General features: G+C 38.6%; 1 protein-coding gene and 51 non-coding genes across 53 annotated transcripts in view; 1 reads left to right on the forward strand and 51 right to left on the reverse strand.

Moving 5' to 3' along the window:
- Positions 1–7,958: 7,958 nt before the first annotated feature.
- LOC146166848 (katanin p60 ATPase-containing subunit A-like 2) overlaps positions 7,959–26,613 on the forward strand; it is a 40,195-nt gene continuing 21,540 nt past the window's right edge. Inside the window, exons 1-10 of one of the 2 annotated variants that reach the window (XM_083381322.1) lie at positions 7,959–8,167; positions 8,275–8,406; positions 9,038–9,183; positions 9,712–9,857; positions 10,540–10,676; positions 11,059–11,158; positions 11,628–11,782; positions 13,577–13,753; positions 14,969–15,066; positions 16,113–16,223. In XM_083381322.1, coding sequence (XP_083237448.1) covers positions 8,111–8,167; positions 8,275–8,406; positions 9,038–9,183; positions 9,712–9,857; positions 10,540–10,676; positions 11,059–11,158; positions 11,628–11,782; positions 13,577–13,753; positions 14,969–15,066; positions 16,113–16,223 — 1,259 coding nt within the window. In that variant the 5' untranslated portion in view covers positions 7,959–8,110. The remainder of the gene's footprint in view (positions 8,168–8,274; positions 8,407–9,037; positions 9,184–9,711; positions 9,858–10,539; positions 10,677–11,058; positions 11,159–11,627; positions 11,783–13,576; positions 13,754–14,968; positions 15,067–16,112; positions 16,224–26,613) is intronic. The other variant, XM_083381314.1, reaches the window with a different exon arrangement.
- Trnar-ucu (transfer RNA arginine (anticodon UCU)) lies at positions 16,590–16,663 on the reverse strand. The gene has a single exon. It is a non-coding gene; the product is annotated as a tRNA-Arg (tRNA).
- Trnar-ucu (transfer RNA arginine (anticodon UCU)) lies at positions 16,785–16,858 on the reverse strand. Its single transcript has one exon. It is a non-coding gene; the product is annotated as a tRNA-Arg (tRNA).
- Positions 16,980–17,053, reverse strand: Trnar-ucu (transfer RNA arginine (anticodon UCU)). The gene has a single exon. It is a non-coding gene; the product is annotated as a tRNA-Arg (tRNA).
- Positions 17,196–17,269, reverse strand: Trnar-ucu (transfer RNA arginine (anticodon UCU)). The gene has a single exon. It is a non-coding gene; the product is annotated as a tRNA-Arg (tRNA).
- Positions 17,391–17,464, reverse strand: Trnar-ucu (transfer RNA arginine (anticodon UCU)). The gene has a single exon. It is a non-coding gene; the product is annotated as a tRNA-Arg (tRNA).
- Positions 17,585–17,658, reverse strand: Trnar-ucu (transfer RNA arginine (anticodon UCU)). The gene has a single exon. It is a non-coding gene; the product is annotated as a tRNA-Arg (tRNA).
- Trnar-ucu (transfer RNA arginine (anticodon UCU)) lies at positions 17,801–17,874 on the reverse strand. Its single transcript has one exon. It is a non-coding gene; the product is annotated as a tRNA-Arg (tRNA).
- Positions 17,995–18,068, reverse strand: Trnar-ucu (transfer RNA arginine (anticodon UCU)). The gene has a single exon. It is a non-coding gene; the product is annotated as a tRNA-Arg (tRNA).
- On the reverse strand, positions 18,186–18,259 carry Trnar-ucu (transfer RNA arginine (anticodon UCU)). Its single transcript has one exon. It is a non-coding gene; the product is annotated as a tRNA-Arg (tRNA).
- Trnar-ucu (transfer RNA arginine (anticodon UCU)) lies at positions 18,380–18,453 on the reverse strand. The gene has a single exon. It is a non-coding gene; the product is annotated as a tRNA-Arg (tRNA).
- Positions 18,575–18,648, reverse strand: Trnar-ucu (transfer RNA arginine (anticodon UCU)). Its single transcript has one exon. It is a non-coding gene; the product is annotated as a tRNA-Arg (tRNA).
- Positions 18,770–18,843, reverse strand: Trnar-ucu (transfer RNA arginine (anticodon UCU)). Its single transcript has one exon. It is a non-coding gene; the product is annotated as a tRNA-Arg (tRNA).
- Trnar-ucu (transfer RNA arginine (anticodon UCU)) lies at positions 18,965–19,038 on the reverse strand. Its single transcript has one exon. It is a non-coding gene; the product is annotated as a tRNA-Arg (tRNA).
- Positions 19,160–19,233, reverse strand: Trnar-ucu (transfer RNA arginine (anticodon UCU)). The gene has a single exon. It is a non-coding gene; the product is annotated as a tRNA-Arg (tRNA).
- On the reverse strand, positions 19,355–19,428 carry Trnar-ucu (transfer RNA arginine (anticodon UCU)). The gene has a single exon. It is a non-coding gene; the product is annotated as a tRNA-Arg (tRNA).
- Positions 19,549–19,622, reverse strand: Trnar-ucu (transfer RNA arginine (anticodon UCU)). The gene has a single exon. It is a non-coding gene; the product is annotated as a tRNA-Arg (tRNA).
- Positions 19,765–19,838, reverse strand: Trnar-ucu (transfer RNA arginine (anticodon UCU)). Its single transcript has one exon. It is a non-coding gene; the product is annotated as a tRNA-Arg (tRNA).
- On the reverse strand, positions 19,959–20,032 carry Trnar-ucu (transfer RNA arginine (anticodon UCU)). Its single transcript has one exon. It is a non-coding gene; the product is annotated as a tRNA-Arg (tRNA).
- Trnar-ucu (transfer RNA arginine (anticodon UCU)) lies at positions 20,150–20,223 on the reverse strand. Its single transcript has one exon. It is a non-coding gene; the product is annotated as a tRNA-Arg (tRNA).
- On the reverse strand, positions 20,344–20,417 carry Trnar-ucu (transfer RNA arginine (anticodon UCU)). The gene has a single exon. It is a non-coding gene; the product is annotated as a tRNA-Arg (tRNA).
- Positions 20,539–20,612, reverse strand: Trnar-ucu (transfer RNA arginine (anticodon UCU)). Its single transcript has one exon. It is a non-coding gene; the product is annotated as a tRNA-Arg (tRNA).
- Trnar-ucu (transfer RNA arginine (anticodon UCU)) lies at positions 20,734–20,807 on the reverse strand. The gene has a single exon. It is a non-coding gene; the product is annotated as a tRNA-Arg (tRNA).
- On the reverse strand, positions 20,929–21,002 carry Trnar-ucu (transfer RNA arginine (anticodon UCU)). The gene has a single exon. It is a non-coding gene; the product is annotated as a tRNA-Arg (tRNA).
- Positions 21,124–21,197, reverse strand: Trnar-ucu (transfer RNA arginine (anticodon UCU)). Its single transcript has one exon. It is a non-coding gene; the product is annotated as a tRNA-Arg (tRNA).
- Positions 21,319–21,392, reverse strand: Trnar-ucu (transfer RNA arginine (anticodon UCU)). Its single transcript has one exon. It is a non-coding gene; the product is annotated as a tRNA-Arg (tRNA).
- Trnar-ucu (transfer RNA arginine (anticodon UCU)) lies at positions 21,513–21,586 on the reverse strand. The gene has a single exon. It is a non-coding gene; the product is annotated as a tRNA-Arg (tRNA).
- Trnar-ucu (transfer RNA arginine (anticodon UCU)) lies at positions 21,708–21,781 on the reverse strand. Its single transcript has one exon. It is a non-coding gene; the product is annotated as a tRNA-Arg (tRNA).
- Positions 21,900–21,973, reverse strand: Trnar-ucu (transfer RNA arginine (anticodon UCU)). Its single transcript has one exon. It is a non-coding gene; the product is annotated as a tRNA-Arg (tRNA).
- Trnar-ucu (transfer RNA arginine (anticodon UCU)) lies at positions 22,095–22,168 on the reverse strand. Its single transcript has one exon. It is a non-coding gene; the product is annotated as a tRNA-Arg (tRNA).
- Positions 22,289–22,362, reverse strand: Trnar-ucu (transfer RNA arginine (anticodon UCU)). The gene has a single exon. It is a non-coding gene; the product is annotated as a tRNA-Arg (tRNA).
- Positions 22,484–22,557, reverse strand: Trnar-ucu (transfer RNA arginine (anticodon UCU)). The gene has a single exon. It is a non-coding gene; the product is annotated as a tRNA-Arg (tRNA).
- On the reverse strand, positions 22,679–22,752 carry Trnar-ucu (transfer RNA arginine (anticodon UCU)). The gene has a single exon. It is a non-coding gene; the product is annotated as a tRNA-Arg (tRNA).
- On the reverse strand, positions 22,895–22,968 carry Trnar-ucu (transfer RNA arginine (anticodon UCU)). Its single transcript has one exon. It is a non-coding gene; the product is annotated as a tRNA-Arg (tRNA).
- Trnar-ucu (transfer RNA arginine (anticodon UCU)) lies at positions 23,090–23,163 on the reverse strand. The gene has a single exon. It is a non-coding gene; the product is annotated as a tRNA-Arg (tRNA).
- Trnar-ucu (transfer RNA arginine (anticodon UCU)) lies at positions 23,284–23,357 on the reverse strand. Its single transcript has one exon. It is a non-coding gene; the product is annotated as a tRNA-Arg (tRNA).
- Trnar-ucu (transfer RNA arginine (anticodon UCU)) lies at positions 23,500–23,573 on the reverse strand. The gene has a single exon. It is a non-coding gene; the product is annotated as a tRNA-Arg (tRNA).
- Trnar-ucu (transfer RNA arginine (anticodon UCU)) lies at positions 23,695–23,768 on the reverse strand. The gene has a single exon. It is a non-coding gene; the product is annotated as a tRNA-Arg (tRNA).
- Trnar-ucu (transfer RNA arginine (anticodon UCU)) lies at positions 23,886–23,959 on the reverse strand. The gene has a single exon. It is a non-coding gene; the product is annotated as a tRNA-Arg (tRNA).
- Positions 24,080–24,153, reverse strand: Trnar-ucu (transfer RNA arginine (anticodon UCU)). Its single transcript has one exon. It is a non-coding gene; the product is annotated as a tRNA-Arg (tRNA).
- Trnar-ucu (transfer RNA arginine (anticodon UCU)) lies at positions 24,275–24,348 on the reverse strand. Its single transcript has one exon. It is a non-coding gene; the product is annotated as a tRNA-Arg (tRNA).
- Positions 24,470–24,543, reverse strand: Trnar-ucu (transfer RNA arginine (anticodon UCU)). The gene has a single exon. It is a non-coding gene; the product is annotated as a tRNA-Arg (tRNA).
- Positions 24,665–24,738, reverse strand: Trnar-ucu (transfer RNA arginine (anticodon UCU)). The gene has a single exon. It is a non-coding gene; the product is annotated as a tRNA-Arg (tRNA).
- Trnar-ucu (transfer RNA arginine (anticodon UCU)) lies at positions 24,860–24,933 on the reverse strand. Its single transcript has one exon. It is a non-coding gene; the product is annotated as a tRNA-Arg (tRNA).
- Trnar-ucu (transfer RNA arginine (anticodon UCU)) lies at positions 25,055–25,128 on the reverse strand. The gene has a single exon. It is a non-coding gene; the product is annotated as a tRNA-Arg (tRNA).
- Positions 25,250–25,323, reverse strand: Trnar-ucu (transfer RNA arginine (anticodon UCU)). The gene has a single exon. It is a non-coding gene; the product is annotated as a tRNA-Arg (tRNA).
- On the reverse strand, positions 25,444–25,517 carry Trnar-ucu (transfer RNA arginine (anticodon UCU)). Its single transcript has one exon. It is a non-coding gene; the product is annotated as a tRNA-Arg (tRNA).
- On the reverse strand, positions 25,639–25,712 carry Trnar-ucu (transfer RNA arginine (anticodon UCU)). Its single transcript has one exon. It is a non-coding gene; the product is annotated as a tRNA-Arg (tRNA).
- Trnar-ucu (transfer RNA arginine (anticodon UCU)) lies at positions 25,834–25,907 on the reverse strand. The gene has a single exon. It is a non-coding gene; the product is annotated as a tRNA-Arg (tRNA).
- On the reverse strand, positions 26,031–26,104 carry Trnar-ucu (transfer RNA arginine (anticodon UCU)). The gene has a single exon. It is a non-coding gene; the product is annotated as a tRNA-Arg (tRNA).
- Positions 26,226–26,299, reverse strand: Trnar-ucu (transfer RNA arginine (anticodon UCU)). The gene has a single exon. It is a non-coding gene; the product is annotated as a tRNA-Arg (tRNA).
- On the reverse strand, positions 26,418–26,491 carry Trnar-ucu (transfer RNA arginine (anticodon UCU)). The gene has a single exon. It is a non-coding gene; the product is annotated as a tRNA-Arg (tRNA).

Below are 26,613 nucleotides of genomic sequence, written 5' to 3' on the forward strand. Positions count from 1 at the left end.
ATCAAGTCCCGGGGTAAGGTATTCTTTGAAGTTTCAGCGCCAATTTAGGGTGAGTGATGGTGTTAGAGGGTTATAATATAATATAATGTAATGTAATGTACTGTGGTGCATTTATTTTCCAAAATAAACATAAAAAGGTTTAGAAAGGGTCCAAAATAAACAAGCAAACAAACTTGTACACAATCAACAATACAGAAGATGAGAAACCAGGTGGTAGGAGCCAGCGAAAGGCCAACGAGTGGCCATTGTCAGCTGACACCAAAAAGTTTAGGAATTATATTGCATCACGATAAAAATGAAAAGGGTTGCCTAAACAATGTGGTTAGTCTGAACAAGGGTGAAATAATAAAATCAAGTCTTGCTTGCCTGCGAAAGCTATATATTCAAATGCGCACCAGTAAAATAATTTTCATTGTAATGCTATTGTAATGCTGTCAAATATACAATTAACGTTGCTATGATTAATGTTCAACTGTAAAGATTGACTTATAATAATTTGTTTTCTAATGCAATTATATAGGCAAAATTTATACATCTTTATTAATATCAAAGCCAATAAACGGTCCCAAAATCTAGCGTTTTAAAAGGTAAGTAAATATATTTGTTATCCACATAGAATTTTGTCTATATCCTTGAAGTTCAACAGGTAACAGATTTTTAAAACGTTAAGAACATTTTGGGCGTAAAAATGTAAAAAAAAACTTGCTTTGTTCCATTGTCGCTTCAATAAGCTAACAATTTTAACCTTAATCTTCATTACATGCTTTAAAAGACATATATATTTTTCACAATACAAAGTCTGTGAATCACCAAATCCGTATCCTGACGTGTGAAAAGGTCAGCTTAATAGCCTTGTGTGGCACTTCGACATGCGACAGCATTGCGGCGAGTCCATCAGTCGGGGCCCTTTTATCTTCGTATTAACGCCTTCGCGAGAACTTTACAAATCCGCAAACCTGTTTTTCGGCAAGTTTCCTGGTTTGCGTGGTCTCTCATTTTATTGAAGTCGGTCATTCGCGCTTGACGATTGCTCAAGCGTCCTATACATGAACAACTTGATTGATCTGACGCGAGGGATTAAGGATGGATTCGCATGGCAGGACCCTGTCGTAATGGGAGACCACCCTCTCTGCGTGCCCGACGTATCTCGCCTGTAGCCTGCGTCAGAGCTTCCCAAAAATTTTCAGTCTGCGAGATTTTTTAATGAAGTTAAAGTTTTTTTTATCTGATCTGCCTGCATTTTGTTAAAGTGAAGTGCATCGTATTATAATTGTAACATTTGCACCTGAAAATTCGAAAAGATAATTTATTTCAACATATATGTGTGAAAGTGCCGTAGCCTTATTGGCAAGCCTTTAAACTCTTGAACGCTCAGGTCAAATCACTGCTAAAACCGGCAATTCCATTGCAAATCGATTGGTGGTGAAAAGCGCGGTCGGACTGTCCAATTTATTATCTTCGCAAAACGCCGCATTCGAACGTAATACGATAAGATGGGCCACTTCACTCTCGTTTAGCGCGTCGAGAAGCCTGTATTCTTTCGGCTTACGGAAAGCCGTTATTTGAGAATACAAATCAAAAACCGCGCACTTGAGAAGGATAAAGAAAACTCCTTCGCTTTCCAATATTCAACTGGAAATGTAATCCTCTTGAGATTACATACAGGCTATAAGGTTAAACAAATGGAGGTTCTAAAATATTGCACACGCGTTAAAACAAATCTTAACACGTACCATATATAGTCACTTGAGAAGGAAAGGGCGTACTTAAGGGCTTTTCAGTATTCACACGAAAAATGTAATCTCCTATATAGGGATGTTTTGGGCTAAATGTGACAACCCAAGTTGCTAAGTAATCTGCTTTAAGTTGGGAATGTCCATAAATATCGGATCGCAGCCGATATCCGATGCCAAGTATCGGTACTCGTTCGATACTAAGGTTGTATCGGATCGATACGAAATTTTATAGAAATCTCACACATGATTTACGGTCAAACGCGGCTATGTCACATTAACAGGTAAACCTATCAAAAAATTGGAAACAAACTTTGCATGCCAATAACCTGAAAAATATTACCTTTTAACCTTTCAATTTTATCTATTTTTCTTGTTTGGGCATAGTTATGACGTCATCAGTTATAACGGGTCAGACGCAATAATTTTGCTCAAATTATCGGATATTGATATCGGAATAAAATCACAAAATATATTGCCGGCCGGTGAACGCTTACCAACAAGATAAGACAAGTTGTTTTTCCAACTCATCATGTGATATAACGTATATGCCGAGATTCACTGCTTCCAATTTCGAACGCGGCGTCTTACCTGCGCTAGGAATTTTGTTTACCATTTTCAGGCCACGGTGTGCCTGCAGTTTAGCCATGACGTCGTTTCGCATAGCGGGTGATGTCACGTGCCAAAATATATGCCGCGTTTCACTCGAATAGCCATTCAAACAGCTCGACGAAATTTCATCAATTCGCGGTCGCTTTCCAATACACGATTTCGGTCGAATCGATCGAAAAGCGATCCGTCAATTGGCTTTATAGAGCTCGCGCAAGAAAATAGGCTTCGGCGGCGTTGGACTGGCGATAATCGCGCCGATAATTCGCGGCCACAGAACCTGGATTAAGCCAGAAAACCGCAGCGCTCTTATCGCCGTTAATCTAACCCGTTTCTCGTCACCGAAAGTTCCTTTTTTCGTTGGCTCACTGCTGTCTTTGAACGTATCCACTGGACGTCCTATACTACTAAGCGGAAAACAATAAACTCTTAATAGGGTAGGGGTAGTTCAAACAAACATGAGGTAGTCTGCTGCTGCGCTCGACAGATGCATTTGGCCGATTGCAGGAAGTGTGACGTCACGAGAACACGATGGTGTCAGAATAAGTGATGGCGAAATTAAGACGAATGGCCGGCAACGAATCGACTGACCCTCATCTTACTTGCAAGTCGGCTTTATTTCCGGCCCGGTTGATATCGATTCAATGATAGGAATGTTCGATTGCATTTGTTGGTTTTTGATTTTTCGAATTTATAAAACCTTTTTTTGAGTTTTGGAAGTAGTTTTAATTTTAAATTAATAAAATAACAGTTACTGTATGTAAGCAGATTTGAATGAAATTGGTTCATGTTTCCAACCGAATATTGTAGAAAAATGATATTTTTTGTTTAAATTTGATTGGTTTTATCCAAGTAGCTTGTTAGCTGGTTCTACATTGTCAAGGCTAGGTATTACAAATTGGCAAAGTTACAATGACATGACACCATGGTTAAGTAGAGGTTAACATAGTCCGTCATGAGAAACTTATCAAAAAATAAATAAACTTGACTATATACTTCTATTAAAGTTATTTAAGACCATGGTCATACATCAAATAACAAAATGAAAAAAAAATCCGTTCTAGCGTTTATTGGAGTTTTGAGTACATCGTTTTGTTTAACCATTAATATACAAAAAATAAAATATATGTGAGTCTGTCCGGAGTTATTCTGTCCCCGTCATCAACTAAACTTAACTCGCCTATATGGGTAATTCCGAATCAAGAGAGATTTAGTATCCAGTGACGGTTGTTTCCAGGTTGCTTAACATTTATTTGTTAGAGACTTGCGTAAGTTTCCGCAGCTGGTTTTTCGGTCTAATTTGGGAATCAACAAGATTGAACGTTAAATCCGAATCCCCTCAGCAACTTAAAACTCAATTCGAAACCATCTAAAGGACATTTGTTTTACTAAAGCGACGTTGACTTCGTTCATAAAGCGACAACAATATATGACTGAAGGTGTATCGATTTATCTTTGGCGAACGTTTTGAAACGCGACCCAACGCTGATCGATAGATTGCGAAACAAGAACAAGCGTGAAATAGACCGGGCTTGCCGTGCGGGAATGCGGAAATTCCACAGGACCGAAAATACACACTTATTACGGCGGCACGCAGCTGCTGTAAAGAAACGTCATCAAGTTCGGGGAGCTACTTACTTACCCATATTTATCAGCAACTCAAGACTTAGCGGGCTGCAAAAGTGCAAGCGGCTTGACTCGGACGCGTCGCAGATCAAATGACGACGCCTGGATTAGTCGAGATTCGAACTCACATTCGTCATTTCTCTCCGCCGCTGACGCCGCAACGACGGGCGTCTTTAAAACGCGGTACACATCCGACGCCCGGGTTAATCGCGAGTCTAAGCGGCTCCGTTGACCCTGGGGATTGAACCCGGGGCATGCGAATTGCGATTGTGATGACACCGCACGGTTAGGGCTTAGTAAGCAAGGTGTGAGCCCTCTTTCTTCAGCCCAAGACAATTCGGCATTAGGGAATGGATAGCTATTGTTTTGACTGCCAGCGCAAACGGAGCGACGCTAATTGAACTTGATAGTAAAGGGCTGCAAAAACGCTTGTAGAAACGCCTTGACGATCATTTATAATCACAAGCAGGTCTGTTTTTAGCATTTAAAAAATCATATATCTATTCATTTTAGATCAAATAGGGTTGCAGTTTGGGTTTATGTGAGGTGTTTTTTTAGTTTTTTTCTTTGGGTGCGTTGTTTTTGCAACCTCCCCTAAAACTCCCCCTACTTACTAACACTCTAAAAATATGAATAAACCTTCAACGAAAGTTTTACATTTCCAGGACAAAATAAAAGGAAATAAAATTACTTGATTTTGGAATTAGACGAAATGACAGGTATAAAAATCGCATTTTAATTAATGACTTAAAAACTGAAACCCTAAATTTCGAAAACAGTTTGCGTTTGCAAAAAAGGTCTTGGTGAAAGTGTTGACGTACATGTGCTGTTTACGATGATTTAATAGCCGAGTTGATGATTCATTTCCCAAGGGGAACACCTTCACAAAATCCGTTGTTGCATGGTGAGATTACCCGAAAACACCATAGAGTTAAAAACGATATTCTTTATTGGTGTATATTTGTTCGTCTTATTCATCATTAAACCGCATTTAAAAGACTGTGCTACAGGTTAGAATTTTACCAGTGATATTTCTCATAAGGAAACTGTAAAAAGTCAATATTGTTAAAATAAGTACTTTAGTCCTACTAACTAAACTTAGAATTTTCTGTTTAGAATTAAAGTATTAAAGTATTTTATCGAAAAATTATATTTTTTGTGCAAAACAATGACTTGACCTTTTCGGTTTAAGACCTTAAAAGGAATTGGTATTTCGTTAATGCTTGACTTGTTGCCGAACGATCGACTTGTTAAACAACACGCGACAAAAGCCTAGAGATGATCTTTGCAAAATGCAAGTGCACCAGGGTCGAAAGTTTGCCGCAAAGCCAAACTAGGATATGACTTTGGCTGATTGCAGGTTCTCGGTGGCGAGTTGCGTAATAATCAAGTCGTCATCGTAACGCACTTCGAGGTGCGAGTGCGTCACACACTTGATCGCCGAGATTTGTCGCGCATCGCTGAAACAATGTTTGCACCGAAACGTGCAATCAAAGATTTTCACCCTAAACCCATCGAGCGGACTTGTTGTCTCTAATAACAGTGTGTTGTGTGTTAGCTGTGTTCGTCTCGCGTACTGGTCTTTGAACATGGATAAGCGCAGCCCAAGCTGTTACGTAAAGTAAAAGGGGGTGGGGCGGAGGCGTAGCATCTTAATCGTATCTTGAGATGGTATTCGACCTTGACTTCAGATCTGAATGAGAAACTAAACCGAAAATGCTAAAAACTCAGGTTTAACACGCGATTAGAATGGGATAATTACTGCAGTGGTTTCACCAAACCTCTTTGTATTCCTCACGCCTAATGCAGCGTAATGTTGCCTCAACACAAAAAGGCACCCAAACAAAAGACTGCAGGGCTATACCAATATAGGTTTCTTTTCGAATATGGATCCATTTAGCGATACGCGCTAATTTTGGGTTCTGTTTCTCCGCGCTGTTTGTTGCTGACATATTGATTTTGTCTTAAGTTACGAGAAAAGTTTTACCACTTTTCACCTCACGCCTGTTACGTAACTCGCGATTTCGGCGAACTGATTTGAGAAACGAGCCAATCCATCAACGCTCTGGATCACCAGGATAAAATCCACAAGCTACTTATAGTATTTCGTGATGCGCGTAAGGCGAACAAATCTAACCTTTAGTTCTCCTTACTTGCTCGGTTTGGTTTATTTTAAAAAGAAAAACAGTTCAGGAGCGCCATGCGAGGAATGCGGTGAACCGAAACGTTATCTAAAGGTGCACACACCTGTGGTGCATCGTCCCCAAATTTATCTATATTTTCTCAATATTCTATTTAAAACCAACGCATCGCCGTGTATTGCCAAAACGTTGTATTTTGCATTTAATTAAATTATTCGTTTTTGGTGCGGACTGGGTTAAGGGCGTTTTGCTTGCGTTTTGATATAGGCATTTCTTAAGGAAAGCGGTTAAAATCAAGTTATTTTGCGGGGTAGTTAACGTACTAGTTTTTATTAGTTTACTTTTGACACAACCTAAGAAAATAATCTTCATCGAAATTCACAAAGCGGTAAAAATGATAGTCTCGTCATGGCGAAATTTTTCTTTAGGAAATTATTTAAACATTTTAAGCACCTTTTTTCATGTTTTACGGAAAATGTCGGCTAACCCTAACGCTGAACCCAAATCTACGTTTGGGAACACTATGTAGAAAATTTGGAAAAATTTCACTTGGATTTTAAGTTTAACCGGAAAACAGTGCAAATATTGGAATCACAGTGGGTGGCGGTGGGATTGGATAAAACACAATGGCTCCTTTATGGATAGTGAAAAGCAATTCTCACTGTAATTGATCATTGACAGCTTGCAGTTGATGACTTGGCGGACGAACCGACGAAACAATGACCTCAAGTGCTTTTGAACTTGTGACTTCCAAGTTTTCGACTTCTTGTGCAGTCCCACTTTGTTTATTTCGGTTCAGTTGTCGGAAAATGCAATACGTAGGCTACTTGGTCGTATTGCGCGCTTTTCTTGTAAAGCGATTTAAGGCGAAATGTTAAGTTAAATTTAATTACACGCTGAACAAAGAGCGTTCTTGCGCCGTTTGTTGTTTAATTGCAGGCTTCTCGATTGCCTCCTACAAAACCGAAATGTTTCCTGAAGGAGATAATTCTGATGACAGCATATTCTATTTTTTGTATATTAAGGTTGCATTATACGTGTTGCAATAACACGTTTAAGAAGAATCCATTAGGCCTACTACTTTAAAGTTGGTAGAAATATAAGCTAATCATGACGACATAAATGTGATGTTCACATACAAAGCAATAGATCAAGACTTTTTGCAAGTGATCTTTTTCGCTTAAGCTTGTACTAATAGATTTAGTTTGCGAGGTTACTCGTAAAACCTTTAGGCAACTATCTTCTTCTATACCTTACCTGTGTACGGTTGAATTTGTAGGCTTATTTACATTTTCTTTTTTAACGACTATTGACTATTGTGTATCGGCATGTTTTCTCTTGTTTTTAAACCGAATATCGCTCACTAGTTCGCAAAGAACATAAATTTGCTAAGAAGCGTAACGTAGTTGGGGAACTTTTTCCATATTTACATTGACAAATGACAAAATTTCTATATACAGTTATTTTTTATACATAGTTTTTCTCATTCAGCAACAACTGGGTGGAATTTTTGCGCTACCTAGCGAGTGTAAAATTTTCCGCATTGTTTAAAATGAGGATAGCGATTTAAAAATATGTTTTCAGGTTAGTCCTGTGTGACTATTATTTTAAAGGGTGTAAATAAATGTAGACCTAAATGATATATGTGAGATTTAACCAGTACCTTTGTGTTGTCATTTTTACAACGTTAATCTATGTAGACAAACTTTGGACTAGGGATTAAATGTAAAGTTAAACTATGTCGACAAACTTTAGAACATTTTAATACAATAATAACTTTTTAATTTATTTAACAAAAATTAACTCTTTCTTTTGGCATAAATACTTAATAGTAGCAAAAGTCCTGCAAGCTTTAACGCCTTGGATATTTCAGTTTCTATTGGTCTGGATTAAAATATAGGCTTAGCTTCCCTGACTACGTTGTTCGCTTTTTTAAAACTGCTCTGGATTTTAGTTTTTATAAAACAATTTCAGAACAATTCTTACCAGTAATCGTCAATAATGGCTTTAGAAATGAGCTATCAGTCGATAAAAACTGCGAACAGTGTTCGTGAATCGGTGAGTTTAACTTAATTTGTTCAATAATGCCATCTTTGAAACTAGTTTAAACTTTAAATTCACTTTTTGCCAGATTGGCCAAAAATGCTTTCTTTTTATTCTTAAAGGAGGATTTAAGGCAGGAATCAAGAAAAAGAAATCTTCTAGTTCTCATTTTATCACATTTGACCGAGAATGGATATTTAGATACAGCTGCTACGTTGGAAAAAGAAGGAAACATAAGCTTGTCAAGATGGCAGGTAAAAACTAAATAAACAATCTCGTTTATTTTATGTACTGCTACTAATTACTTAAGAGTAAAGGAACCTGGCTATACATGTAAAAGATGCAAACGTTTGTCAGCTTGATTTTTGAAGTTATGTTGGGCATACATGAAATGTACTTTACTGTGCAATCACAGGTTTGTTTTTGTATATAATGAATACTTTTTTTCAGACAACTGTTTTATGTTTTATGCTACACACTTTTTGCTATCCCATGTTGAGTTACTTTTCAATTACAAGAATTGTTTTTAATTACAGTGTTTTCACAGTAAATGGTGTGACATTAATAGCTGTTAGCAGTATTATAGTTGAACTTTCACCATTTTGTTATATGCATAAACATAGTTACCATTGTTCTTGCAACTGCTTTACATGAGATATAAAATGCATTTGTACCTAGTGCTTAATTTATCAATTTCATACACACCCAAAGTATACACATATATTGTCATAGTTAAAGTAAACCTTTGTAATCTAGAAAACATCACAGACACGGTGATATTTTTGTTATTAGCTTTATATAAAATTCTTTTATATAAAGAGGAATATGTAACTCATTTAAAAAAACATGAAGAAAAGTTTTTACATGCTTTTTGCCTCTACAAAGGTTTGTGACAACATTGACTTGGACAACATACTCCAGGAATACGAGTCCTACTATCATATCAAGTTTCAGAAGTACCCCAAAATAACCAGAAAGCTGACGGCAAGTGCTGAAGTTAACAAATCAAGAATAAATAGAACAAGAAGGTTGTAAATGCTGTTTTGAATTGCAATTAATTTCTATATATCCTTAAAACAGGAAATAACCTGACTGTTATTAGAAACTAGGTATAGCATTCATTTGCCTTCCATGTGTTAAGTTTCCTATTCGCAATGTAACTTACAACAAATTGTGAAATTTCTCAGGTGTACAAACTGCAAAATACACAACAGAGTAAATGTTTTCTTTCTGACTTTTATTATTTTTAAATTTATAAAAAAAAAAAAAAAAATGAGTGTAGTTTTGTTTGTACGTTGTAAAGTAGTATGCAACAAGGTCAAAATTAACCCACACATTTTTTAAGTTATCATAGCATTCAAAAAAGAACAACATTTTTCTTTGCTATATTATAATAATTTTTCACCGGAATCAAAAGTTATAAACTATATTTGATTTCACATTACATTGAATATATTTTGAATATTCTTGGTAACACATTTTGTGTGCTATTTCATAGTCGTTTACATCACTGCCCAACTTTGCTAACATACTAATTATTGGGCACCTTATGTTACCAGGTCGGTGCAGTCCAACAACGCCGCACCAAATATTGAGTCTGCCTATCTGCCGCGGATATCCAATGGCAACTCAAGTGCCCCGGTTGGCAACAGGAGACGTCCAGGGTCAGGAGGAGACTCGAAAAAGAAGAACACACCAAGAACAGGTGACCAGAATTCTTAATTAAATTGCTAAAAGTGCTTTAATATAAACTGTACCATTTGGACTGCTGTTTGTTTGAAACAAATGAGAATGATGTTTTTTTAAGTCAATAGTTGATTTAAGGTATAGTGTATTTGGAAAACAACTTGATGTATTTACTTGGCACAAAATAACTTTTTTTTTCGATATTTTTTAGCAAATTGTATATATATTTATGTGACTCAACCAGGGCTGTGAAGTCGGTTAAAAATAACCTAAGTCTGCCTCTCGAGTCCGACTCTTGCCAAAAAAATGAACCCGAGTTTGAGTATGGCTAAATGTGCGATTTCGTTGAGTCCAGCTAGGATTTTAGAGCCTGTACTTCACCCTGTAACATAACTAATATAAGGTGGATATTCAGCAATCCACTCTTTTAAGTGCCATAAAGTTCATCCACCCACATTACATGGTGGGAAAATATTCCACCTTTTGCTATTACATTTACAATTTACAGTTAATGGCCTTCTTAGTTTTAAAATTTGGTAAGTTTTGTGTAGTCTTACTCGAGTCCCAGATCCGACCCCAGCGAAACAAACTGAGTACATTGAATCCCAAGTCCAACTTTGCAGCCCTGGACTCAAAATAATTAGAGTCCCAATGTTAACTGTTTAGCAATATAAGTTTAAAAAGTGGATTTTTCTTCATAGATTACAATCGACAAAACAGCATGTTGAGCGAGTCATCATCGACTGACAGTGTATCAGTTAAAGCTGCAGACCTGGGCTTGACTGTATCTTCTGTCGGCATTAGAGAAGATAAAAAGACTGACAACAAGGGAAGAAAGGTTAGCCCCTATTCTTTGCTTTTTGACAGATGATGAGACTTTTTAACCTTGTTATATACTAACTAACCTTTCATGAGGAAGCGAATAACATAATACAATAAAAAGGGAAGTTATAGATTTAAGATCATATAAATTTGAATAAAATAAGGAATTTAATTTTAAGACTGAAATATTTGATTTTTCGATTTTTTATTAGTCTTGTCTAATAAAATTGTTATCGTGGTGAATCAACTAAGAATAACTGGTAAGACTTGCGAAAAGAATAGAACATTACAAATTTTATATTATATGTTTTTTTGTGCTGTGATGTGTCGAATTAGTACCTTGGTGATCCTACAGTAGCTGCTTTTTAATCCAATAACAAAGTATTATTTCCATTCAGGAGATTATCGACGTCCGTTCGATGTTAACCGACGCAATCCGTGGAGCGTCAAATGACGTCATGACGCACAGCAACAACGACCGAGTAGTCAAGCCTCTTGGTAAGTGTGTTATGTTGTTATGCAGTAGAAGGAAATTGGAATACACATTCGTTCTTAATTTTTAAGCTTGAACAACCCCACCCTGTAACTTGCAAAACTTAGTAAACATACTGTTTTCGCTTCAAAATACGCGAAACTGAAATTAAGTTTAAACACATTCAGTACTAAAGCGTTTTTTTGCAACGAAACTATTTTATTTTAAGAAATTCCACTTTTTAAATATGCACCGAAATTTTTGACCCTTTAAAAGTCTAAAGTCTAAACCTGGTCCACGTTTCCACAAAGGGACTTCAACCTTAGTTTAAGAACCCATAAAGTCTTAACAATACGCATATAAAAAATAGAAAAAACTCGAAAATGGCGCTATTAACAAACTGGCATTAACGAAATCCTAGCAAAGCAGTAATCTCTTGAGATATTCTAAACTAATCTCTGAACCATCCATGACTATGTGCTGTGTACTTTCAAGGTGGGTTCGTTGGCTTTAACCACGAAATGCGTGAGCTGGCGACGGTGATTAGCCGCGACATTTACCTGCAGAATCCCGACGTGAAATGGAGCGACATCGTGGGCCTGGATCACGCCAAATGCCTTGTAAAAGAGGCGGTCGTCTACCCTATCAAGGTGAGCTTTATTAGTACGAGAAGATGGGTGTTTTAGGTTTGGTTTTTCGTTCGATTTAGCTCATATGTAACCAAACTACGGCTTGCGGGCCAGATTCGACCTGAAGTGATAATTCTACCGGCCCACGACATATTGCCTTTATGAAGACAAAGTACAGTCAACATTTTGCTGAATACAATCCATAACTAAATTTTGGATAACTTTTTCTAACTACAGTTCTTGTTATTATGGCTAACTACAGTTTCTTTGTTGCATAGTAGTTTATATTTGATTCGTTTAACGATAATTAATCAAGTTAATAAAAGTTGACACAAAATTTTATATCCGGCCTGCGATGGACAGAATCTTTATTGTTAGATGGCCAGGTCTTTCAGTGATCTGGCTCTTTCTGAAAAAGAAGTTTGGCGACCTTTCATTTAGCGCATCGTAAAGTTGAAAAGAAAAAATGCAGCGATAGCCAAAACTCATACTTGTCTATCTAGTTAAGCTTTCTCTTCTACTTTCGGCCTTTAAGAACAAAAGGATTCCAAGGTTCACACCGTGGTGGCGGTGCTAACTTTGGTGTTTTTGTCTTTGTCTGCGTGTGATACCCTTCCTATAGGTTTTGCAGAACCCAATCTGCATCAGCACTCTAACTGGCCCCAAATTTTCATAGCCACGCTATGAGATAAAAACATACGGTTTGTTTTTTGCAAATTTTGTGTGCTTACAAAACAAGACGAAAGCGTGTGTGTTGTTTTAGGACACCTATAACAAGCGTGGCCCGGCGAAGCGGCGCTTTCAATGTTGTCTTTAGTGACACCTTACACCGACGTAATGTGTCCGAGCAAGGACGATTGGAAGTCAGCGAGAGGTCTGTCGCAGAGATGTGTAGGCAAGCTTATGGGACGCCCCACACATCCCCACAGTACTGGGGGGTCGTATCGCGTTTCAATGACTGAATCGGGCCAACTCTTCCGTGGCAAAGCGCAAGAATTTAACCTCGGGCTGCCGACGTGTGAAATGCGTTGCGCTTCTTGTTGTTGTAATTTTGTGCCTTGAAATAGCAAATGACGCATATTGCGACAAAATGAAGATATGCAAATGTACGCGGTACTTCTGGCCATGTGCATATTTTTAACACTATGGTAATTGCCAGGACAGAATTCCACAAAATATGGCACTTTAATTCCGAAAGCCTTAGAATCAAATGAAGCTTTTTTGTTGCAATCCAAAGTATGTTACACCAATTTTGGTTCCTATCTTATTGTACATTATTTAAACCACGTGATCCAAGTTTGCCTATTGCGTGTAACACTCATTTCGGGCCTTACCTTGTAGTCACTTAACTAGGCCTAACAACTAAATCGACTTTCTTTAAGCAGATATTACCCGATATTATCTCATCGGACCGATACCTAAGCCGTAGTATCTTTTGGTGTTAGGGTAGAATTTGTAATAACCCTATACTACATCAGGCTTCCAATTATTTCGGCAAACAGGCGCAACATTTCTACTTAAAAGATGTTTAGTGGGAATATATTAGGTTCACAATAATAAATAGTACTTAAATACTTTTGGATGCTAACATTGTCTTTCTTCGTAGCATAAACTATATTTTTTATTTAACCGAGTAATAGAAGAATTTTCATCGGTCGTCGAACTTTTTGTCTTAATTACGAAATATCAGCATCGGAGTAAAACGCGAAAGATGAAGGAGACCGCTATTTAAATTTATAACAAGAAACAAGAACACATCAAAAATGGATTCCAATTGTTAATCACAACGTATAACACCAATTTCTTATCTTGCAGTACCCTCAGCTGTTCACCGGCATTCTGTCGCCGTGGAAGGGCATCCTGTTGTACGGACCCCCTGGAACTGGCAAGACGATGTTGGCCAAGGCAGTAGCAACCGAATGTAACACGACCTTCTTCAACATTTCCGCATCCACCATCGTTAGCAAGTGGAGGGGCGACTCGGAGAAACTGGTAGGCTATTTTACGTTGCTCTAATCGAGTCTAGGCTTAGTACCCCGATTTGGTCTTTTTTGGCAAAAATGCAGTGCTGTTAACAATCATTTCAAAATGACTTAAATCCTAGTTAATTCATTTGAAAAATAGCTTAAGTCCCAGCCAAGTATTTTGCTAACATAATAAAAAGTCAAGTCCCAGTCAAAGTCACCAGTTGCCCAAGTCAAGTCATTTTGAGAATATCGACATAAAAAAATAAAATGTCATAAAAAAAATGATTTGACACTATGACTTAAGTCAAAGTCAAGTAATTTGTCCGAAGGATTTATGTCAAGTTAATTAATTTTGATCAAAGGACTTTAGTTAAGTCAAGTCATTTCCTTAAGTCCTGCAAATATGACAACCCGTACGCGACCAAAATTATTTTTCTTGTAACCGTGAGAAACATACATTGTGTACTTTTGCAGAATCATTGTTGTATTTTTTACTTGTCAATGCCATGTCGATTTTTGCTTTATTTTCCTGGTTTGGGAAACTTTACGAACGAAAGGGATAAAAATCATTAATCGAATCCGAAACCCCCAGGTTGGAAGTCGGTTTTACTAATGCATTGCGTCACAAAAATGGCGGTTTCGGTTGTATTCATCCTGGGCAAATATGTCAAATCATAATAATGCTTGCCAAAACATATGTGCCATAAGCTTTAATTTGCCCCGACAGACCGATCTGATATTGGGACGTGCCGTGTCGAACGGTAGGTGTCGAATGTCTGGATACCGCATGCTCGATGTAGACTAGGAAATTGAAAAACGCAAACAGAAGCATACATAGGATCGTGAAAACCCTTCAAAAGAATCTTCATTGGTTTTCAAACGGTCACACCACCTTAAATGTTTTTATATGGGCGTTGATATTTCTTTAACGCCAACTGGGGGACCTCAATGAAAAGTACACACACATGTGTTCAAGAAATGTGATTTAACCCTTCTGAATCTGCTTTTTGACCAAACTTTACGGCTTACCTTACCATCAGTACACCGAAAGCCATTTCAGACTCACCAAATCTGTCGATCAATGATGCAAGCAAGGCAGACTAGAAAAACAACCAGCTGGCAGTGGGGTTCGAACTCACGACCTCCGGCCATAGCGGGACCTTCGGTAGAGCGACATTATGCTCCTAAGCGTGATTTCCTCTTGCAGCTCGTGCAACTTAAACGACTCAATTCTTGTCAGGTACGCGTTTTGTTCGAGCTTGCCCGCTTCCACGCGCCTTCAACTATATTCCTTGACGAACTGGAATCGGTGATGAGCCAGAGAGGTTCCGGGCCAGGGTAAGTGTTGCCGCTGTTATTTCAAGGCTATGTTTATTTGTACACCCTAGGTCGGCAATCCTACCAATGAAGTCATTTCAGATCAGATCGCCATATTTTTTTGTAAAGTAAACAGTAAACAGTAACGGTATCGGAATAAAATTTGTTGGACATCCCTGCCACTTGTACAACGAAAGGAGATTAACGTTATGGGGGTCGGGTAGAGTTCCGCTGCAACGATGTACTACTTTTATATTTGTGCACACGCAAAGAGTCCATGATAAAGACGACAGATTATATAAAAATAAAAAAAAATATCATTTGAAAAAAGTAAAATTCTAAAAGAGCACTGATTTTGTATGAATCCGGTAAGGTTGATGCACTCGTTTTTAACAGGTTATACTGTATTGGTATGATTAACAACTATAGATCAATGTTTCAGCCCCACAAACAAATTGGCAAATTGCCCCGTACTGTCTAACAATCCTGTGAGCACTTGTGTTGTGATCAACATTCATTGTATTGGACGGGATCGCCAATACAAACCTTTAAACACACATTAGATCACGATGCTGAAAAGTTAGTTATCCTCCAAGGCATTGGAAACCGTAAATTTTAGGATACGTTCTTTCGATGGTGCTTCAAACACGTATGTATTCAACAGATGTGATCTAGCCCTACTTTTTGGCCAACGATTACGGCTTACGTATCATTAGTACAGCGAACTCACCGAATTTGTCGATCAATGATGTAAGCAAGGCAGGCTAGAAAAACATTAGCCTGCAGTGAGGTTCGAACTCACGACCTCTGGCCATATCGGGACCTTCGATTGAGCGACAACATGCTCATATGTGTGATTTTAACCGATACCACGTAAACACAAATGTGTCGAGCACTGACCCGACGTATTACCACGCAAAATCAACGTTGGTCGAGCTAAAAAATTGCAGAAATACTGAAACAAAAAACTGCTCTCGCAACTTAATCAGCTATACAGTAATATCGCCTATTTTGAGATAATCGCTAAGACAAGTTCGATTTAACTAAACACTACTCGTTCGTCACAGAGGCGAACACGAGGGCAGTCGTCGGATGAAAACCGAGCTTCTGGTTCAGATGGACGGCTTGTCGCGATCGGACGATTTGGTTTTCGTACTTGCAGCGTCCAACCTTCCGTGGTGAGTTGTTATGCAAGAAACTAGGCGAGATAGGCGGTATCAGTCGTACAACTGTTAAGCTATAGTAGAAGGTAGTGAATGATTGAAAAGCCTGGGTTTAAAATCCTAGGCGCTAATGCGTTGTTCCACAGAAAATAACAATTTGGACAACAAAATTACGTTACAAATATTTAACGCTCAAACACGTCATTTGAAGAACAGAAGTGATGTTAAAAATTCCAATACATATTTGCACCACAGAGACACACCATTTAGTCAATTTGGTTTGTTTGACAATGTTTGGCGCCGCAGAAAACCCAAATTGAAAACAACTTGAATCCGTTTGTAAATTTCATTGAATAGTGTTAATTTTTAGACAAAAAAATACATCCCTGCCGGGACTCGAACCCGGAACCTCTGGATTAGAAGTCCAGCGCGCTAATCCATTGCGCCACAGAGACACATGATGTAGTCGATTTGGTTTGTTTCACAATATTTGGCGCCACAGAAAATCCGAGATCTAAATAACTGTAATTCGATTTTAAATACCAATAGATAATGTAAAATTTTACACAAAAAGTACATCCCTGCCGGGACTCGAACCCGGAACCTCTGGATTAGAAGTCCAGCGCGCTAATCCATTGCGCCACAGAGACACACGATGCAGTTGATTTGGTTTGTTTCACAATATTTGGCGCCACAGAAAATCTGTATTTTAAACAACTAATTCGATTATAAAAATATCAATAGATTGTGTTAAATTTTACACTAAAAGTACATCCCTGCCGGGACTCGAACCCGGAACCTCTGGATTAGAAGTCCAGCGCGCTAATCCATTGCGCCACAGAGACACATGATGCAGACGCAGAGACACATGATGTAGTCGATTTGGTTTATTTGAGTATATTTGGCGCCACAGAAAATCTGAATTTTAAACAATTGTAATTCGATTTTAAAAACCGATAGATAATGTTAAATTTTACACTAAAAACACATCCCTGCCGGGACTCGAACCCGGAACCTCTGGATTAGAAGTCCAGCGCGCTAATCCATTGCGCCACAGAGACACATGATTAAGTCGATTTGGTTTGTTTCACAATATTTGGCGCCACAGAAAATCTGAATTTTAAACAACTGTAATTCGATTTAAAAAACCGATAGATAATGTTAAATTTTACACTAAAAACACATCCCTGCCGGGACTCGAACCCGGAACCTCTGGATTAGAAGTCCAGCGCGCTAATCCATTGCGCCACAGAGACACATGATTAAGTCGATTTGGTTTGTTTCACAATATTTGGCGCCACAGAAAATCTGAATTTTAAACAACTAATTCGATTATAAAAATATCAATAGATTGTGTTAAATTTTAACTAAAAGTACATCCCTGCCGGGACTCGAACCCGGAACCTCTGGATTAGAAGTCCAGCGCGCTAATCCATTGCGCCACAGAGACACATGATTCACACGCAGAGACACATGATCTAGTCGATTTGGTTTATTTGAGTATATTTGGCGCCACAGAAAATCTGAATTTTAAACAACTGTAATTCGATTTTAAAAACCGATAGATAATGTTAAATTTTACACTAAAAACACATCCCTGCCGGGACTCGAACCCGGAACCTCTGGATTAGAAGTCCAGCGCGCTAATCCATTGCGCCACAGAGACACATGATTAAGTCGATTTGGTTTGTTTCACAATATTTGGGCCACAGAAAATCTGAATTTTAAACAACTGTAATTCGATTTTAAAAACCGATAGATAATGTTAAATTTTACACTAAAAGTACATCCCTGCCGGGACTCGAACCCGGAACCTCTGGATTAGAAGTCCAGCGCGCTAATCCATTGCGCCACAGAGACACGTGATTAAGTCGATTTGGTTTGTTTGAAAATATTTAGCGCCACGAAAATCCGAATTTGAAACAACTAATTCGATTGTAAATATCAATAGATTGTGTTAAATTTTACACAAAAATGCATCCCTGCCGGGACTCGAACCCGGAACCTCTGGATTAGAAGTCCCGCGCGCTAATCCATTGCGCCACAGAGACACATGATGCAGTTGATTTGGTTTGTTTCACAATATTTGGCGCCACAGAAAATCCGAATTTTAAATCGCTGTAATTCGATTTTAAATACCAAAAGATAGTGTTAAATTTTACACAAAAATACATCCCTGCCGGGACTCGAACTCGGAACCTCTGGATTAGAAGTCCAGCGCGCTAATCCATTGCGCCACAGAGACACATGATTAAGTCGATTTGGTTTGTTTCACAATATTTGGCGCCACAGAAAATCTGAATTTTAAACAACTGTACTTTGATTTTAAAAACCGATAGATAATGTTAAATTTTACACAAAAAGTACATCCCTGCCGGGACTCGAACCCGGAACCTCTGGATTAGAAGTCCAGCGCGCTAATCCATTGCGCCACAGAGACACATGATGCAGTTGATTTGGTTTGTTTCACAATATTTGGCGCCACAGAAAATCTGAATTTTAAACAACTGTAATCCGATTTTAAAAACCGATAGATAATGTTAAATTTTACACTTAAAACACATCCCTGCCGGGACTCGAACCCGGAACCTCTGGATTAGAAGTCCAGCGCGCTAATCCATTGCGCCACAGAGACACATGATTAAGTCGATTTGGTTTGTTTCACAATATTGGGCGCAACAGAAAGTCTGAATTTGAAACAACTAATTCGATTATAAAAATATCAATAGATTGTGTTAAATTTTACACTAAAAGTACATCCCTGCCGGGACTCGAACCCGGAACCTCTGGATTAGAAGTCCAGCGCGCTAATCCATTGCGCCACAGAGACACATGATGCAGTTGATTTGGTTTGTTTCACAATATTTGGCGCCACAGAAAATCTGAATTTTAAACAACTGTAATTCGATTTTAAAAACCGATAGATAATGTTAAATTTTACACTAAAAACACATCCCTGCCGGGACTCGAACCCGGAACCTCTGGATTAGAAGTCCAGCGCGCTAATCCATTGCGCCACAGAGACACATGATTAAGTCGATTTGGTTTGTTTCACAATATTTGGCGCCACAGAAAATCTGAATTTTAAACAACTGTAATTCGATTTAAAAAACCGATAGATAATGTTAAATTTTACACTAAAAACACATCCCTGCCGGGACTCGAACCCGGAACCTCTGGATTAGAAGTCCAGCGCGCTAATCCATTGCGCCACAGAGACACATGATTAAGTCGATTTGGTTTGTTTCACAATATTTGGCGCCACAGAAAATCTGAATTTTAAACAACTAATTCGATTATAAAAATATCAATAGATTGTGTTAAATTTTAACTAAAAGTACATCCCTGCCGGGACTCGAACCCGGAACCTCTGGATTAGAAGTCCAGCGCGCTAATCCATTGCGCCACAGAGACACATGATTCACACGCAGAGACACATGATCTAGTCGATTTGGTTTATTTGAGTATATTTGGCGCCACAGAAAATCTGAATTTTAAACAACTGTAATTCGATTTTAAAAACCGATAGATAATGTTAAATTTTACACTAAAAACACATCCCTGCCGGGACTCGAACCCGGAACCTCTGGATTAGAAGTCCAGCGCGCTAATCCATTGCGCCACAGAGACACATGATTAAGTCGATTTGGTTTGTTTCACAATATTTGGGCCACAGAAAATCTGAATTTTAAACAACTGTAATTCGATTTTAAAAACCGATAGATAATGTTAAATTTTACACTAAAAGTACATCCCTGCCGGGACTCGAACCCGGAACCTCTGGATTAGAAGTCCAGCGCGCTAATCCATTGCGCCACAGAGACACGTGATTAAGTCGATTTGGTTTGTTTGAAAATATTTAGCGCCACGAAAATCCGAATTTGAAACAACTAATTCGATTGTAAATATCAATAGATTGTGTTAAATTTTACACAAAAATGCATCCCTGCCGGGACTCGAACCCGGAACCTCTGGATTAGAAGTCCCGCGCGCTAATCCATTGCGCCACAGAGACACATGATGCAGTTGATTTGGTTTGTTTCACAATATTTGGCGCCACAGAAAATCCGAATTTTAAATCGCTGTAATTCGATTTTAAATACCAAAAGATAGTGTTAAATTTTACACAAAAATACATCCCTGCCGGGACTCGAACTCGGAACCTCTGGATTAGAAGTCCAGCGCGCTAATCCATTGCGCCACAGAGACACATGATTAAGTCGATTTGGTTTGTTTCACAATATTTGGCGCCACAGAAAATCTGAATTTTAAACAACTGTACTTTGATTTTAAAAACCGATAGATAATGTTAAATTTTACACAAAAAGTACATCCCTGCCGGGACTCGAACCCGGAACCTCTGGATTAGAAGTCCAGCGCGCTAATCCATTGCGCCACAGAGACACATGATGCAGTTGATTTGGTTTGTTTCACAATATTTGGCGCCACAGAAAATCTGAATTTTAAACAACTGTAATCCGATTTTAAAAACCGATAGATAATGTTAAATTTTACACTTAAAACACATCCCTGCCGGGACTCGAACCCGGAACCTCTGGATTAGAAGTCCAGCGCGCTAATCCATTGCGCCACAGAGACACATGATTAAGTCGATTTGGTTTGTTTCACAATATTGGGCGCAACAGAAAGTCTGAATTTGAAACAACTAATTCGATTATAAAAATATCAATAGATTGTGTTAAATTTTACACTAAAAGTACATCCCTGCCGGGACTCGAACCCGGAACCTCTGGATTAGAAGTCCAGCGCGCTAATCCATTGCGCCACAGAGACACATGATGCAGTTGATTTGGTTTGTTTCACAATATTTGGCGCCACAGAAAATCTGAATTTTAAACAACTGTAATTCGATTTTAAAAACCGATAGATAATGTTAAATTTTACACTAAAAACACATCCCTGCCGGGACTCGAACCCGGAACCTCTGGATTAGAAGTCCAGCGCGCTAATCCATTGCGCCACAGAGACACATGATTAAGTCGATTTGGTTTGTTTCACAATATTGGGCGCCACAGAAAATCTGAATTTGAAACAACTAATTCGATTATAAAAATATCAATAGATTGTGTTAAATTTTACACTAAAAGTACATCCCTGCCGGGACTCGAACCCGGAACCTCTGGATTAGAAGTCCAGCGCGCTAATCCATTGCGCCACAGAGACACATGGTTAAGTCGATTTGGTTTGTTTCACAATATTTGGCGCCACAGAAAATCTGAATTTTAAACAACTGTAATTCGATTTTAAATACCAAAAGATAGTGTTAAATTTTACACAAAAATACATCCCTGCCGGGACTCGAACCCGGAACCTCTGGATTAGAAGTCCAGCGCGCTAATCCATTGCGCCACAGAGACACATGATTAAGTCGATTTTGTTTGTTTCACAATATTTGGCGCCACAGAAAATCTGAATTTTAAACAACTGTAATTCGATTTTAAAAACCGATAGATAATGTTAAATTTTACACTAAAATCACATCCCTGCCGGGACTCGAACCCGGAACCTCTGGATTAGAAGTCCCGCGCGCTAATCCATTGCGCCACAGAGACACATGATGCAGTTGATTTGGTTTGTTTGAAAATATTTGGCGCCACAGAAAATCCGAATTTTAAATCGCTGTAATTCGATTTTATACCAAAAGATAGTGTTAAATTTTACACAAAAATACATCCCTGCCGGGACTCGAACCCGGAACCTCTGGATTAGAAGTCCAGCGCGCTAATCCATTGCGCCACAGAGACACATGATTAAGTCGATTTGGTTTGTTTCACAATATTTGGCGCCACAGAAAATCTGAATTTTAAACAACTGTACTTCGATTTTAAAAACCGATAGATAATGTTAAATTTTACACAAAAAGTACATCCCTGCCGGGACTCGAACCCGGAACCTCTGGATTAGAAGTCCAGCGCGCTAATCCATTGCGCCACAGAGACACATGATGCAGTTGATTTGGTTTTTTCGCAATATTTGGCGCCACAGAAAATCTGAATTTTAAACAACTGTAATTCGATTTTAAAAACCGATAGATAATGTTAAATTTTACACTAAAAACACATCCCTGCCGGGACTCGAACCCGGAACCTCTGGATTAGAAGTCCAGCGCGCTAATCCATTGCGCCACAGAGACACATGATGCAGTTGATTTGGTTTGTTTCACAATATTTGGCGCCACAGAAAATCTGAATTTTAAACAACTAATTCGATTATAAAAATATCAATAGATTGTGTTAAATTTTACACCAAAAGTACATCCCTTCCGGGACTCGAACCCGGAACCTCTGGATTAGAAGTCCAGCGCGCTAATCCATTGCGCCACAGAGACACATGATGCAGTTGATTTGGTTTGTTTCACAACATTTGGCGCCACAGAAAATCTGAATTTTAAACAACTAATTCGATTATAAAAATATCAATAGATTGTGTTAAATTTTACACTAAAAGTACATCCCTGCCGGGACTCGAACCCGGAACCTCTGGATTAGAAGTCCAGCGCGCTAATCCATTGCGCCACAGAGACACATGATGCAGACGCAGAGACACATGATGTAGTCGATTTGGTTTATTTGAGTATATTTGGCGCCACAGAAAATCTGAATTTTAAACAATTGTAATTCGATTTTAAAAACCGATAGATAATGTTAAATTTTACACTAAAAACACATCCCTGCCGGGACTCGAACCCGGAACCTCTGGATTAGAAGTCCAGCGCGCTAATCCATTGCGCCACAGAGACACATGATTAAGTCGATTTGGTTTGTTTCACAATATTTGGCGGCACAGAAAATCTGAATTTTAAACAACTGTAATTCGATTTAAAAAACCGATAGATAATGTTAAATTTTACACTAAAAACACATCCCTGCCGGGACTCGAACCCGGAACCTCTGGATTAGAAGTCCAGCGCGCTAATCCATTGCGCCACAGAGACACATGATTAAGTCGATTTGGTTTGTTTCACAATATTTGGCGCCACAGAAAATCTGAATTTTAAACAACTAATTCGATTATAAAAATATCAATAGATTGTGTTAAATTTTAACTAAAAGTACATCCCTGCCGGCACTCGAACCCGGAACCTCTGGATTAGAAGTCCAGCGCGCTAATCCATTGCGCCACAGAGACACATGATTCACACGCAGAGACACATGATCTAGTCGATTTGGTTTATTTGAGTATATTTGGCGCCACAGAAAATCTGAATTTTAAACAACTGTAATTCGATTTTAAAAACCGATAGATAATGTTAAATTTTACACTAAAAACACATCCCTGCCGGGACTCGAACCCGGAACCTCTGGATTAGAAGTCCAGCGCGCTAATCCATTGCGCCACAGAGACACATGATTAAGTCGATTTGGTTTGTTTCACAATATTTGGCGCCACAGAAAATCTGAATTTTAAACAACTGTAATTCGATTTTAAAAACCGATAGATAATGTTAAATTTTACACTAAAAGTACATCCCTGCCGGGACTCGAACCCGGAACCTCTGGATTAGAAGTCCAGCGCGCTAATCCATTGCGCCACAGAGACACATGATGTAGTCGATTTGGTTTGTTTCACAATATTTGGCGCCACGAAAATCCGAATTTGAAACAACTAATTCGATTGTAAATATCAATAGATTGTGTTAAATTTTACACAAAAATGCATCCCTGCCGGGACTCGAACCCGGAACCTCTGGATTAGAAGTCCCGCGCGCTAATCCATTGCGCCACAGAGACACAGGATGCAGTTGATTTGGTTTGTTTCACAATATTTGGCGCCACAGAAAATCCAAATTTTAAATCGCTGTAATTCGATTTAAAATACCAAAAGATAGTGTTAAATTTTACACAAAAATACATCCCTGCCGGGACTCGAACTCGGAACCTCTGGATTAGAAGTCCAGCGCGCTAATCCATTGCGCCACAGAGACACATGATTAAGTCGATTTGGTTTGTTTCACAATATTTGGCGCCACAGAAAATCTGAATTTTAAACAACTGTACTTCGATTTTAAAAACCGATAGATAATGTTAAATTTTACACAAAAAGTACATCCCTGCCGGGACTCGAACCCGGAACCTCTGGATTAGAAGTCCAGCGCGCTAATCCATTGCGCCACAGATACACATGATGCAGTTGATTTGGTTTGTTTCACAATATTTGGCGCCACAGAAAATCTGAATTTTAAACAACTGTAATTCGATTTTAAAAACCGATAGATAATGTTAAATTTTACACTAAAAACACATCCCTGCCGGGACTCGAACCCGGAACCTCTGGATTAGAAGTCCAGCGCGCTAATCCATTGCGCCACAGAGACACATGATTAAGTCGATTTGGTTTGTTTCACAATATTGGGCGCCACAGAAAATCTGAATTTGAAACAACTAATTCGATTATAAAAATATCAATAGATTGTGTTAAATTTTACACTAAAAGTACATCCCTGCCGGGACTCGAACCCGGAACCTCTGGATTAGAAGTCCAGCGCGCTAATCCATTGCGCCACAGAGACACATGATGCAGTTGATTTGGTTTGTTTCACAATATTTGGCGCCACAGAAAATCTGAATTTTAAACAACTGTAATTCGATTTTAAAAACCGATAGATAATGTTAAATTTTACACTAAAAACACATCCCTGCCGGGACTCGAACCCGGAACCTCTGGATTAGAAGTCCAGCGCGCTAATCCATTGCGCCACAGAGACACATGATTAAGTCGATTTGGTTTGTTTCACAATATTGGGCGCCACAGAAAATCTGAATTTGAAACAACTAATTCGATTATAAAAATATCAATAGATTGTGTTAAATTTTACACTAAAAGTACATCCCTGCCGGGACTCGAACCCGGAACCTCTGGATTAGAAGTCCAGCGCGCTAATCCATTGCGCCACAGAGACACATGGTTAAGTCGATTTGGTTTGTTTCACAATATTTGGCGCCACAGAAAATCTGAATTTTAAACAACTGTAATTCGATTTTAAAAACCGATAGATAATGTTAAATTTTACACTAAAAACACATCCCTGCCGGGACTCGAACCCGGAACCTCTGGATTAGAAGTCCCGCGCGCTAATCCATTGCGCCACAGAGACACATAATGCAGTTGATTTGGTTTGTTTGAAAATATTTGGCGCCACAGAAAATCCGAATTTTAAATCGCTGTAATTCGATTTTAAATACCAAAAGATAGTGTTAAATTTTACACAAAAATACATCCCTGCCGGGACTCGAACCCGGAACCTCTGGATTAGAAGTCCAGCGCGCTAATCCATTGCGCCACAGAGACACATGATTAAGTCGATTTGGTTTGTTTCACAATATTTGGCGCCACAGAAAATCTAAATTTTAAACAACTGTACTTCGATTTTAAAAACCGATAGATAATGTTAAATTTTACACAAAAAGTACATCCCTGCCGGGACTCGAACCCGGAACCTCTGGATTAGAAGTCCAGCGCGCTAATCCATTGCGCCACAGAGACACATGATGCAGTTGATTTGGTTTGTTTCGCAATATTTGGCGCCACAGAAAATCTGAATTTTAAACAACTGTAATTCGATTTTAAAAACCGATAGATAATGTTAAATTTTACACTAAAAACACATCCCTGCCGGGACTCGAACCCGGAACCTCTGGATTAGAAGTCCAGCGCGCTAATCCATTGCGCCACAGAGACACATGATGCAGTTGATTTGGTTTGTTTCACAATATTTGGCGCCACAGAAAATCTGAATTTTAAACAATTGTAATTCGATTATAAAAATATCAATAGATCGTGTTAAATTTTCCACTAAAAGTACATCCCTGCCGGGACTCGAACCCGGAACCTCTGGATTAGAAGTCCAGCGCGCTAATCCATTGCGCCACAGAGACACATGATGCAGTTGATTTGGTTTGTTTTACAATATTTGGCGCCACAGAAAATCTGAATTTTAAACAACTAATTCGATTATAAAAATATCAATAGATTGTGTTAAATTTTACACTAAAAGTACATCCCTGCCGGGACTCGAACCCGGAACCTCTGGATTAGAAGTCCAGCGCGCTAATCCATTGCGCCACAGAGACACATGATGTAGTCGATTTGGTTTATTTGAGTATATTTGGCGCCACGAAAATCCGAATTTGAAACAACTAATTCGATTGTAAATATCAATAGATTGTGTTAAATTTTACACTAAAAGTACATCCCTGCCGGGACTCGAACCTGGAACCTCTGGATTAGAAGTCCAGCGCGCTAATCCATTGCGCCACAGAGACACATGATGCAGACGCAAAGACACATGATGTAGTCGATTTGGTTTATTTGAGTATATTTGGCGCCACAGAAAATCTGAATTTTAAACAACTGTAATTCGATTTTAAAAACCGATGGATAATGT

The sequence above is a fragment of the Ascidiella aspersa genome, chromosome 1 (assembly GCF_963924565.1).
Source record: "Ascidiella aspersa chromosome 1, kaAscAspe10.2, whole genome shotgun sequence".
Classification (NCBI taxonomy): Eukaryota; Metazoa; Chordata; class Ascidiacea; order Phlebobranchia; family Ascidiidae; genus Ascidiella; species Ascidiella aspersa.